This window comes from Microcaecilia unicolor, chromosome 10, assembly GCF_901765095.1.
Source record: "Microcaecilia unicolor chromosome 10, aMicUni1.1, whole genome shotgun sequence".
Classification (NCBI taxonomy): Eukaryota; Metazoa; Chordata; class Amphibia; order Gymnophiona; family Siphonopidae; genus Microcaecilia; species Microcaecilia unicolor.
The window spans coordinates 201,079,486-201,092,457 of record NC_044040.1 but is presented as its reverse complement, the minus strand read 5'-3'; the positions used below and the strand labels follow the sequence as shown (position 1 = coordinate 201,092,457).

The 12,972-nt window shown below is 43.9% G+C and overlaps 1 protein-coding gene across 1 annotated transcript in view; it reads right to left on the bottom strand.

Annotated features, from left to right (window-relative positions):
- The window catches only part of NAALADL2 (N-acetylated alpha-linked acidic dipeptidase like 2), a gene marked incomplete at its 5' end in the record, with an annotated part of 477,074 nt that overhangs the window by 125,056 nt on the left and 339,046 nt on the right, over nucleotides 1-12,972 (bottom strand). The window contains one exon of the mRNA XM_030215679.1: nucleotides 10,118-10,264. Coding sequence (XP_030071539.1) covers nucleotides 10,118-10,264 — 147 coding nt within the window. The remainder of the gene's footprint in view (nucleotides 1-10,117; nucleotides 10,265-12,972) is intronic.

Below are 12,972 nucleotides of genomic sequence, written 5' to 3'. Positions count from 1 at the left end.
TCCTCCTGACATGTGTGCAAACCTCATCATCAACTACAGAAGACGTCTGACCGCTGTGCTTGCCAACAAGGGTTTTGCCACCAAGTATTAGGTCTTGTTTGCCAGAGGGATTAAATACTTATTTCCCTCTGCAGAATGCAAATAAATTCATATACTTTCCACAATGTGATTTTCCGGATTTAATTTGTGATGTGCTATCTCTCACTGTTACCAATAACCTACCCTTCAATTATGGGCTGCTCATGTCTTTGTCAGTGGGCAAACTTACAAAATCAGCAAGGGATCAAATACTTATTTCCCCCACTGTAACTCTTACCGTTCAGTAAATCCAGACTGCCCCAATTTGACCGTTCACTTGTCTACTAGATTGTAAGCTCTTTGAGCAGGGACTGTCCCTCTATGTAAATTGTACAGCGCTGCGTAACCCTAGTAGCGCTTTAGAAATGTTTAGTAGTAGTAGTAGTTTGTACATTTGGGAAGCTTCCAGGTGCCCTTGGCCTGGATTGGCCGCTGTCGTGGACAGGATGCTGGGCTCGATGGTCCCTTGGTCTTTCCCAGTGTGGCATGTACTTATGTACATTTGATTTAAGCGCGTCTGGGATAACACATTTTCATTTAATGCAGTTAAATTATGCACACAGAGCATTACAGGTTAGAGCTGTGCCGTCTATCACACGTTTCCAAAAGCATTTGAAATGTTTACTTTTCTTTAAATATTAAGGAACCAAGCGTTGTACAATGCTCATTGTAACTTCTCAACATATTGTCCTCTTGCTTCTTTGTAAACTGCTCAGAACCTAACATTTGAAAATGGGTGGGATACAAATGTCTAGAACAGAAAAGAATAATGCACATTTTACCATTTTCAAAAACACATTAGCAGCAATCTTGATGGACCTGCCTTACAAGCTAAAGGTTTATTAGAACGGTCTATAAAGTTTGCACATCTACCCACCAATTACATGCATATATCATCAGAACAGTGGAAAATATACACATCTATGCCAAAATTCCACCTAAGTAGTATTCTGCAAATTCACAAATCTAATATAATAATTTGCTATGTGAACGTTCTAAAGTGTCTCACTGGGATCGTAACCACCTGCTGACGTCACTGGCCAGCAGTAGAACCCTTCTTGCCTGACGTCAGCAGAGGGTTACGATCCCAGTGAGAGACACGCATTGAAGAACAGCGGGAGCGGGCAGAGACGTCCCTAAGTGCACATCGCCCCCCCTCCAAAATCGCAAACCCCCCTCTGCTACCCTCCCCTCCCCCCTCTTACCGGGGTCCCGGCGGCAGCAGTGAAGAGCCTCGCGAGTCTGCTGCCTTCCCTTCTCTTTGCTCTCAGCTCTGACTCTGGTCCCGCCCTTGCGGAAATAGGAAATGAGGGCGGGACCAGAGTCAGAGCTGAGAGCGTTGCGGAAACAGGAAATGAGGGCGGGACCAGAGTCAGAGCTGAGAGCGAAGAGCCGGAAAGGCAGCAGACTCACGAGGCTCTTCACTGCTGCCGCCAGGACCCCGGTAAGAGGGGGGAGGAGAGGGTAGCAGAGGGGGGTTGGCGATTTTGGAGGGGGGGCGACGTACACGTAGGGGGATGGCGGGGCCAGTGTCGGGGAGGAGAGGGCCGCGGGTGGAAGCATCGCAAGGACGTGTCTGTGAAACAGAGAGGAGGGGGGACTGGAACTCGGGGGAGGGACAGAGGGAAGGAGAGAGAGAGAGAGAGGGAGGGCCTGGAAATCGGAAGGGAAGAAAGGGGGCCGTGGGACTTGGAGGGGACAGAGGGAGAGAGCGAGGGAGGGAGAGAGGGATAACCTTGCTAGCACCCGTTTCATTTCATACCAAAATGGGCGTTTTTTACTAGTATTTTATATATCACTTATTAAAGAGGTAGATGGTTAAGTGCCGATAATCAGAACTTAACTGGTTAAGATAACCACATAAATAGGACCGCATAAAATCCAGTCCTAACTTTTACCAAGCTGCAGCAAAAAGGGGCCGGCGCTGGCATTGTGTACATGTGTAAGTTCACATCGCACAACAAGGAGGGCGTCGGTGGGGCATATGCAAGGAGCGAGATTCGCCAGTGAAATCAATGCTTTGTGGTTTTTCTTTCATCGTGCCTACGTAGGGCATCAAAACTAAAAAAAAAACTCATTCAGATTTGGCCTGGGAAATCTGAAAGTTGGTGGGGAGCAAGGGCAATGTTTAACTTCCAGGACAACTAAGAACTATAATGCCATTGTTTAGTAAAAAGTATATTCGGCTGCTGTGACATTAACAAAGGTCACATTGTTGCCTCTGCAGAGGTTGGGTGGGAGGCCTTGAGATTGTAGGAAACTCTTTTCTCTCCAGAGACACAACCAAATGCTACATAATCCTATCTGTTCCACAATAGCAATCAAGGAGCGCAAAGCAGTTAGCAGGAGAATTAGCATGCTGTAACTGTTACATAAGAACATAAGAATAACCATACTGGGTCAGACCAATGGTCCATCTAGTCCAGTATCCTGTTTTCAATAGTGGCCAATCCAGGTCACAAGTACCTAGCGGAAACCCAGTTAGTAGCAGCATTCCATGTAGAACCAGGGTTACCATATTTTGTCCTCTAAAAAATAGGACACATGCCACACCCCCTGCCATGCCCACACCACACCCCTTTTGCATCCTCGCCCCACCCTTTCTCGCTCTTACCCCGCCCCGTCACATATTTCCCTCCCCTCCCCCCCTTACTTACTATCTACTGCCCTGGTGGTCTAGTGACCTCTTCAGGGCAGGAAAGAGCCCCCTCTTTCCTGCCCGCAGCGCTGCCCTTGCCCTGCATCCTGTTGCTGTGTGACAGTCTCAGGATTCAAAATGGCCACCGAGAGTTGAAGTCTCGCGAGGCCGCGTCAACTCTCAGCGGCCATTTTGAATCCCGAGACCGTCACACAGCAACAGGATGCAGGGCAAGGGCAGCGCTCCGGGCAGGAAAGAGAGGGCTCTTTCCTGTCCCGAAGAGGTCACTAGACCACCAGGGTAGTAGATAGTAAGTAAGGGAAGGGGAGGGGAGGCTAGGATAAGTCCGCCGCCCGCCCACCCATTTGTCCAGAAATCCGGACAAACGGGCGGACTGGCAAAACCCGCCCGGACACCCAGACATGTCCTCAAAAAGAGGACATGTCCAGGTAAATCCAGACGTATGGTAACCCTATGTAGAACCCCAAAGAGTAACCAACATTCCGTTCAGATTCTCAAATAATAGCAACATTCCATGTAGAAATCCAAATAGTAGCAAGATTCCATTCAGAATCTCAGATAGTAGCAACATTCCAACAGTGGCCAATTCAGGTCACAAGTACCTAGCAGAAACCCAGTTAGTAGCAACATTCCATGTAGAACCCCAAATAGTAGCAACATTGCAACATTCTGGCAGTATTTGTATGGTGATATTCTTAATAGCACTGGAGTTTTGAGCGTTAGTTGAAGGAACCCAAAGTATAGCATCTGTGTTAGCAACCTTGAGGATAACTTACTGTTATAATGTGACAGGGTCCTGTATACTGTGTGAAGCATTAAAGCAGTTTTCATATTGTAATATCTGTAATCCCGGTAGCAAACCTTCAGGGGTGGTAGGCTCCCTTTAGCAGTCCACCAAGAAAGTCCTTCCAGACAACACAGCTTTTAGTGCCAAACAGTTTATTTCCCCTCCTCCACAAAATCTCAGTTCAAGGGGTTAAAGTCCCATTCAGTTTCCAAAATAAAGCAACAAGAAAAAACTTCCCTTTAAATCCAAGTTCTCCCCCAGTTCAACAGCCTGGGTTTCAGTTTTAAAAGTCTTTCCGCTTGAGTGGTTGCAGAATGGCAGTACACTGCCCACAACACAGCTAATTGACTCCTGTGACCACCCACTGCCTTCAGTCCCTGCAACTCTGCCCCAAAGTACAATTACAGTCCATGTCCACCGGTTCCTCCCAACCTGGTGTGTTGGTCTCTCCAGCCTCTCCTTCCTCCAAACACTCCATTAACTCTGCTTCTCTGCTAGGCTGTTGGTTGGAGACCTCCTCCCCCTCCCAGGTGGAAGGAATCTTGTACTGATTTCTAACCCAAGGGTATTGAGCTTTGTCATCCCTGCTCCCCCTTCTGGCCCTCGCAGCTGCTCTTTCCAGTCCTTTTCCCCCTCCCTTCCACGTGGGGGCCATACCAGGTTTTGGGACCTGCCACCCCGCTCCCTTCTCTCAGGGCCTTGTGGGGAATGTAGTCTGGCCCCATACCTCCTCCTGAGCTGCTTAGACCCTCCAACCTCTTTACAATATGGAAATTAGAATTAAGATAGTAGAAGGTACATTTCACACAATTAATATCGCACGGGCTTGTCTCAATGAAAAATTAGGAGGATCTCAGTTTAATTACTATGAGTGAATATGCTTTTTCCTAACCCATGCCAGTATGTCTGTCCAACGAATTATTACTCTTTCCTAGATGTAACAGCAACTTTGAAGCTTAAAGTTAAGAAAACGCAAGACTTGAAAAAAAAAATAAAACAATTCTTTAACTTGAAGCACCAAAGATCATACGTGGAACTGAAACCAATTAAAGGCAAACCAATGGGAGGCACAGAGGGCAATGTGCTGACGTTATGTGTGCCGGCTCATCAATAATTCAAGAAGAGAGATTTAATCTTTGGCAATATAAATACTTGCTTCTGGGGATCAAAAAACGTTCCATATTCAATTATCAAAATGTAACTTTAAGACTTATCTGGGTACTTTAATAGTGGTTTTTTTTTTTTTTTTTAAATTTCGTTACAGGATAGGAAGATCTAAACATTCTTCTACAGGTCTGATTCGAGAATGTAACGGAATGCGGGAAAGCCTGGGACAAGCAAGGCTGCAAAGATGTGAGAGGAAAGTCAGCCATCAATGGACTCCAAGGCACTGTACCGGGAATCAAACTGGGAGATGCTGTCATATTCCCTGTTTCTATATTATATTGGATGTTAAACTGAGTGCGTGTAAATAGAAACTGTTACAGCAAAGGTCTCTATTGTGCACTGTCCCCCAAATTCTATACATGGCACCTTGACAAGATGCCCAATAGGGTCAGTTATGCGTATAACACAATTAGCTAATTGGCGCTAAATTGGCACTTAATTGGAATGAAGACTGGGCACAAAAATCACTCCCCTTCCATTGATTTCCTTGCATGGTGGCAGCGCAGTGCATGGGGACGCTAGGGGGTGTGTCACACAGGGTACAATACACAGGGGGCTTCTGATCAGTAGGGAATATATACCCCTGGGCAATTGTAAAAGAGTGCAGAAGGAATGGATCCTCAGAAGCTTAGCTGAAATTGGGTGGCGGAGCAGGTGGGGGGAAGAGGGGGTGGTGGTTGGGAGGCGAGGATAGGGGAGGGCAGACTTATACGGTCTGTACCAGAGCCGATGATGGGAGGCAGGACTGATGGTTGGGAGGCGGGAAATACTGCTGGGCAGACTTATATGGTCTGTGCCCTGAAAAAGACAGGTACAAATTCAAGGTAAGGTATACACATATGAGTTTGTCTTGGGCAGACTGGATGGACCATGCAGGTCTTTTTCTGCCGTCATCTACTATGTTACTATATGTTATATGAGTGTACTCAGGCACGTAGAAAGCTTTTTTACAGACATCATTTGCTTATACAATTACTCTGTTAGTCTAAAAGAGGTTTTCCATTCCTGTTCCTATAGAAAATAGATTCATGGGTCATCGTCTACAAAATAAGCAATTGTTGTAATTTTTAGATATTCATTTTTGATATCATTGTACTTTGGCTGTGAAGTAGCTTCCACCTATTTACTTAACCTGCATTGAGGGCTATTACACAATGATCCTAATGCTTGAATGTTTCAATAGACTTTCTGAATTTATTTTACACTGCACATTATTTTCAGGAATAAAGAATGTGTATATTACACTATAACACAGCAAAGTCACGCCCAAAATCTAAATACGAGACAGAAGGTTCTTAGATTAAAATGATCTCTCTACAGCAGAGAAGTGTGTGTTACGATGAGGGGCATTTTCCAAAGAAACGTCTAAGTTGGAATTTGGACGTCTTTGTAAAACGTCCAAATTCGGAGGCGGGGAAAAGGTCATTTTCGAAAGATGGAAGTCCATCTTTCGTTTCGAAAATACCAAGGATGTCCTTAGATTTGGACGTCTTTGATTTTCGGCGACTTTCGAAACCAAAGACGTCCAAGTCTAAAACATCCAAATGCAAGCCATTTGGACATGGGAGGAGCCAGAATTTGTAGTACACTGGTCCCCCTGACATGCCAGGACACCAACCGGGCACCCTAGGGGGCACTGCAGTGGACTTCATAAATTGCTCCCAGGTACACAGCTCCCTTACCTTGTGTGCTGAGCCCCCCAAAACCCACTACCCACAACTGTACACTACTACCATAGCCCTTACGGGTGAAGGGGGCACCTATGAGTGGGTACAGAGGGTTTCTGGTGGGTTTTGGAGGGCTCGCTGTTTCCTCCACAAATGTAACAGGTAGGGGGGGTATGGGCCTGGGTCCACCTGTTTGAAGTGCACTGCACTCACTAAAACTGCTCCAGGGACCTGCATGTGCTGTCATTTACCTGAGTATGACATCTGAGGCTGGCATAGAGGCTGGCAATCAATATTTTTAATGATGTTTTTTTGAGGATGGGAGGTGGTTAGTGACCACTGGAGGAGTAAGGGGAGGTCATCCCCAATTCCCTCCAGTGGTCATCTGGTCATTTCGGGCACCTTTTTGTGCCTTATTCGCAATAAAAACAGGTCCGGGTAAAAACGTCCAAGTTTTAGTCTTGGACGTCTCTGTTTTTCTCCAATATGGCTCAAAGACTCCAAGTCTTAGAAACGTCCAAGTCCCGCCTTCACCACGCCTCCAATACGCCCCCTCAGATTTGGACGCCTCCTTCAGATTTCGACTTCCTTGCGACAGACGTCCGCTAGAGACGTCCAAAATCAGGTTTCGATTATACGATTTGGACGTCTCTGAGAGATGGACGTCCAAGTATCGACTTATGTCAGAAGATGGACGTCCATCTCTTTTGAAAATGAGCCTGCATGGGCCTTACGTAAAGACTGTGCACATTTTGTTGACTAGAGCTGTTTCTGAAAGGGCCAATCACATCAGTAAGTACTATCGATCAAACCGGTAGAATTCAACTTCATTTTAGATTCTGGTCATTGTGTTAATATAATGTTTCAGAAATTATATCATTGAATGGACAAGTGGCTTAGTTTTCAAGAAAACACTGATTCTCACTGGCTTGATGCTTCAGCGATGAAAAAAAAATGGATACAGCTTTATCATGGGTGAATCTAGCCATCAGCAATCCATATCTGAACAGGGCATTTTAATTTTTAAGGAAAGTTACCATTTCAGAAATAGACTGACATTAAGAGAACTTTTTACTAAAGTGTTCTAAGTATTTAGCACATGAGTATGGCAATTGTTATCATGATGGTATGAAAGCACTCAATTCACAAGCTAACTGTACAGCCTGCTTTAGGACAGGAAATAGGTTATGGGAAGGGAAAGGGCATGGATAGAGAACATTTGCAGATAGCACACCCTACTTTCCCCTGATATGATATGTATGTATGTATCCTCCTAAACAAACAAAAATGATTAGTTCATAATACAATATACATAAAAAGTTGATACTCAGTTGCTTTCTTATCTTGAAAACATGGAGATATACTTTCCAAAAGCCTGTTTTTCAAAATTTATATGGAAATCTAAAACAAACTGCAGAAAACTAGAAAATAAAAGAAACCAGTGTGACTGAACGTGTTCAATGTTCTATTTATTTTTCTGTGAATTGTGGAAATAAAAGAAGACAAGAATAGTCATACTGGGTCAGACTAATGGTCTATTTAACCCTGTATTCTGTTTCCTACAGTGGCCAATCCCAAACAGTAGCAAGATTCCATACTAGTGATCCCAGGACAAACAGTGGCTTTCCCCCTTGTCTATCTCAATAGCAGACTATGAGCTTTTCCTCCAGGAACTGGTCCAAACCTTTTTCAAACCCAGGCAGGCTAATCGCTGTTGCCACATCCTCCAGCAACAAATTCCAGAGCTTAACTATTCGTTGAGTGAAAAATATTTCATGCTGTATGTTTAAAAGTATTACCAAGTAAGTTTATTAAGTGTCCACTAGTCTTTGTACTTTTTGAAAGAATAAAAAAAAAAATCGATTTACTTCTATTCGTTCTACACCACTCAGGACTTTGTAGACCTCAGTTACATCTTCCTTCAGCCGTCTCTTTTCCAAGCTGAAGAGCCCTAACCTCTTTAGCCTTTCCTCATATGAGAGGAGTTTCATTCCCATTATCATTGCACATTAGACTTTGATGCTCGCCCAAGATCCATGCAACTTGTGAGGCTCTGTATCTGGACGGTTAAGAAAAACACTACTAAAAATCAGATAAGAGCTTTCTGCTTTGCTTGCTTAGTCTAGAGAAGGGTGTGTAACGTATCCCAGATATTTATTTATTTAACACATTTATACCCCATATTTTCCCACTAGTTGCAGGCTCAATGTGGCTTACACAATAACATGGGTAGGCTATAGTTCAATATAATATCATTAAACACTGTCATAGTAAAAAAACATTAATCGTAAACGTAACGTCTAAAACAACAAAGATAATAAAAGATAATGGAAAAACATTAAGGGTCCATAAACTTTGCTGAACAAATAAGAAATAAACTAAGTAACGTCTGGATGGTACGCCTTCTTGAACAGGGTGGTCTTCAATATTTTCCTGAAGATTAAGTGATTCTGAGTTGATTTTAAGAGTTTAGACAGTGTATTCTCTTCCACATTAGGGGCTTAGTTACAGTACCAACATGGACTACTGTTAAGACAGTATTTTACCACTAACCTGTGGTCCCTTTTTATGCAATGAAACCTAGAGCTCCTTTTACTAAGCCATGTAAACGTCTATGTGCGCCCAACGCGTGGAGTGGAGGAGTGGCCTAGTGGTTAGGGTGGTGGACTTTGGTCCTGAGAAACTGAGTTTGATTCCCACTCTGGGCAAGTCACTTAACCCTCCATTGCCCCATGTAAGCCACATTGAGCCTGCCATGAGTGAGAAAGCACAGGGTACAAATGTAACAAAAAAAATCGACTTATCACCCAACTACCGCTTGGCACTTGCAGTAATTTCATTTTTGGCACGCGTCTGATAGTCGCATCTGAAAAATAATTTTTATTTTCTAGTGGATGCATGCCAAATGGCATCTGATAGCCATAGGTCTTTACCGCCCAAATTCTTTACCGCTAAGTCTATGGTTGGCGGTAAGGTCAGAGACCCAAAATGGCCGTGTGATAATTTTGATTTTGCCGCACGTCCATTTTCAGGGGGAAAAAAAGAGGCCTTTTTTTAGAGGCGTGCTAAAAATGGATTGGTGCGTGCCCAAAACCCGCGCCTACACTACCGCAAGCCACTTTTCAGTGCGCCTTTGGAAAAGGACCCCTTAGTTACTAATTACTGGGGTTAACAGTAAAATAACATGTCTTAACGGCAGCTCACGTTAATAACTTCCCTTAGGGATCCTTTTACTAAGGTGCACTGTAAAATGGCCTGCAGTAGTGTAGACGCGAGTTTTGGGCGCGTGCAGAATCATTTTTCAGTGCCCCTGTAAAAAAAGGCCTTTTTTAAATTTTATACCGAAAATGGACGTGCAGCAAAATCAAAATTGTCGTGTGCCCATTTTGGGTCTGAGCCCTTACCAACAACCACTGACCTAGCGGTAAAGTCTCACATGGTAACTAGGCAGTAATTACTACTACTACTACTACTATTTAGCATTTCTATAGCGCTACAAAGCATACGCAGCGCTGCACAAACATAGAAATGACCTACGTGCGCCAAATGCAACTTGGTGCGCGTCCAATACATGTCAGAAAATAAAGATTTTTCAGCCACGTGTATTGGACGCGTGGCAAAAATGAAATTACTGCAAGAGCCAAGCGGTAGCCATGCGGTAACTCCATTTTGGCACACGTTGGGCATGCGTAGACGCTTACGCGGCTTAGTAAAAGGGCCCCTTATTGTTTTATATTTAACATGCAGGTTCACAAATACCTCTGATGCCATGTCGTCCTCATAAACAAACTGAACACTTGGAATTCCAAGATGGTTGATAAAGTAGTCGACGTCACCTTGCATCTGGACAGAACTGACATTGCTTCCTTGACATTTCAGTGCCTTTATACACCTGAAGTTTAGAGTCTGGAAAAAAATTAAAAAAACATTAACAAATGTTAATTTATACTAGAATTAAATTATTATCTCCAAGTGTGATAATTTCATCTTGAACTCATAATGGCTGTTAAAGCTGTTGAAAACGTGATGACCATAAAATGATATAACAGAAAATGATCAAAATTCTTGAGAGCCAATTTTGAAACCCATGTGGAAAAGTTTTGAATCACCTTCAGAATGAATAAGGATAATTATCTGAATACCTGCAATTCAGTGTACCAGTAACACTTTCAGGAGTTCGATTCCCACTGCAGCTCCTTGTGACTCTGGGCAAGTCACTTAACCCTCCATTGCCCCGGCATAAAATAAGTACCTGAACATATGTAAACCGCTTTGAATGTAGTTGCAAAAACCTTAGAAAGGCAGTATATCAAGGTCCCAGTTCCCTATCCCTATTTGAGATTCTACATGGAATGTTGAAACTATTTGTAGATTCTACATGGAATGTTGCTACTCTTGAGATTCTGTTGCTACTATTGAGATTCTATTGCTACTATTTGAGATTCTACATGGAATGTTGCTATTCCACTAGCAACATTCCATGTAGAAGCCTGCCCTTGCAGATCAGCAACGCGGCCGCACAGGCTTCTTTTTTCTGTGAGTCTGACGTCCTGCACATATGTGCACGACGTCAGACTCACAGAAACAGAAGCCTGCGCAGCCACGTTGCTGATCTGCAAGGGCAGGCTTCTACATGGAATGTTGCTAGTGGAGGAGTAGCCTAGGGGTTAGTGCAGTACTGTGTTTCGGCCACAGGCCTGCCTCAGGAGTCTTGAGTGGTGTAAAAAAGTTTTTGAAATACTGGTTCATCTTGAACACTACCGGATGATCTTACACCGCGCCTCCTTCCAAAACGGGAATGAGAACCTCGCACACCAACAGACACACCGCCACCAGTGGCAGAACGCATGACACCAGAGAAAAAGGACCCACATCAAGAGCCAACGTTACTAGTACGCCGGGCAGCCAATGTTCAAAACGAACCAATAATTCAAAAACTTTTTTACACCGCTCAAGACTCCTGAGGCAGGCCTGTGGCCAAAACACAGTACTGTGTCGCGTCTACAATAAAGTTTATTCTCTTTCATACCACCATAGTCTCAAAGTCCTGAAATCATTGGTCCACTTTCCACTTCGTTTTTCTGTATTTGCACCTCGTGGGATTTTGTGTTCATCCACTCTGTGGAGAGCCTTCCCCATTAAAGGGCTGTAGGCCATCTGACATCATCCAGGGCTCAGCTGTTCCCCAGGAAAGAGGTTCTGGCCAATCAGGCTGGAGAACTGCCATAAGCAGTGGAAGGAGGCTGGATAAGCTGCACCAGGGCGGAGCGTGCGTCAGAGGAGGAAGGGCTGAGAACGAGCTATGGTGTGATGTCCTGGTGAGAGCCGCACGAGAAGAACGAACAGGCGGTAGCCACCTCCCAGGGACATGCCACATTGAAGAGAATCGAGCCCCAGTGTAAGGCGGCATGACATCTGTATAGTATTTAATATCATATTTTTCATCTGGTATGTTTTCTAATTCTTCAAACAAATACTTTAATACCGATAAATAATATTTGACACCACAAATGAAACTGGAGCAACAGAGATATTGTCCAAGGAATATATTTGCACAGAACGGCTAATTTCAGATAAGTCCCGGCTTCATCTGTACATTTTGTGCTTTTCTTTTGTTTATAACATATTTTTAATGAGATTCTGTGAAACAATACAAGATCACAGTATGTCAGCTACAAGGCTGAGATGAAAGACATTTCAATGGTGTTTTCTTTTTAGGAACATAGAATTCAAATTATAATGAGGTATATACTGTACTACCCACGAAGCTCTGGCACGCTATACATTTCATGGTCTAAAATTAATTTTAAATGATGGCAAACTCAAAACCAACCAAAAAGCATACAGGCTGGTTGTTCGTTTTTAAAAGGGCATTTTGGAGGCTAGTTATAAGGTGGTTTATTTGCCCCTTAACGCTTGCTAAAGGGCATTAACATGTGTTGTATTACCATAATGCATGTTAATCTAATGAGATGCGAAGCATGCAAATACATTCAAAATATCTCATTACTATGTAAATTGAATAACGCAGCCCACGGTGAACACAGCAAGTTGTTCTATTTCTGACAAAATAATGCAAGGAAAAAGCTGGTGTTATTGCTCCTAACTTTGAGCATTGGACCGCTAAGCCATGGCCCGATGTTCCTGGGCCGCTTCTCGAAGGGGTTGGCATGTAAATTCTGGAGCTACTCTCTTCCCCCTTCTCCCATGATGGCCCCCCCTCATTTAGGCATGCATTTACACTTGCTATTGACATGGCGTAGGTCAGGCTTGTTCAACCTTTCTTCTATCAGGAGCCACATTTTATACTTTGTAGCATTTTGAGGGCCAAAACATGTACCGTCATAGTTTGCCTCATGCTTTGTCAAACAGTGGCAAAATACAGTGGTGCATTTTCCCCTTTCTAGCCACTCTCTCTCTCATGTACTCCCCCTCCCCTAGTCTTCACCCAGCCTCTTTACCCTCACCTGGCTTCAGCTGCAGAAGAAACAGTGGGATTCCTGCTTCTTCATGGCGACACAGCTCTCTGCAAGCTTGGGCCATGTGGTGCTGGATGTTCGGGTGGGTCTAGGGTTACCATCCGCCTTATAATCAAACGAGAAAAACGCCCAAGT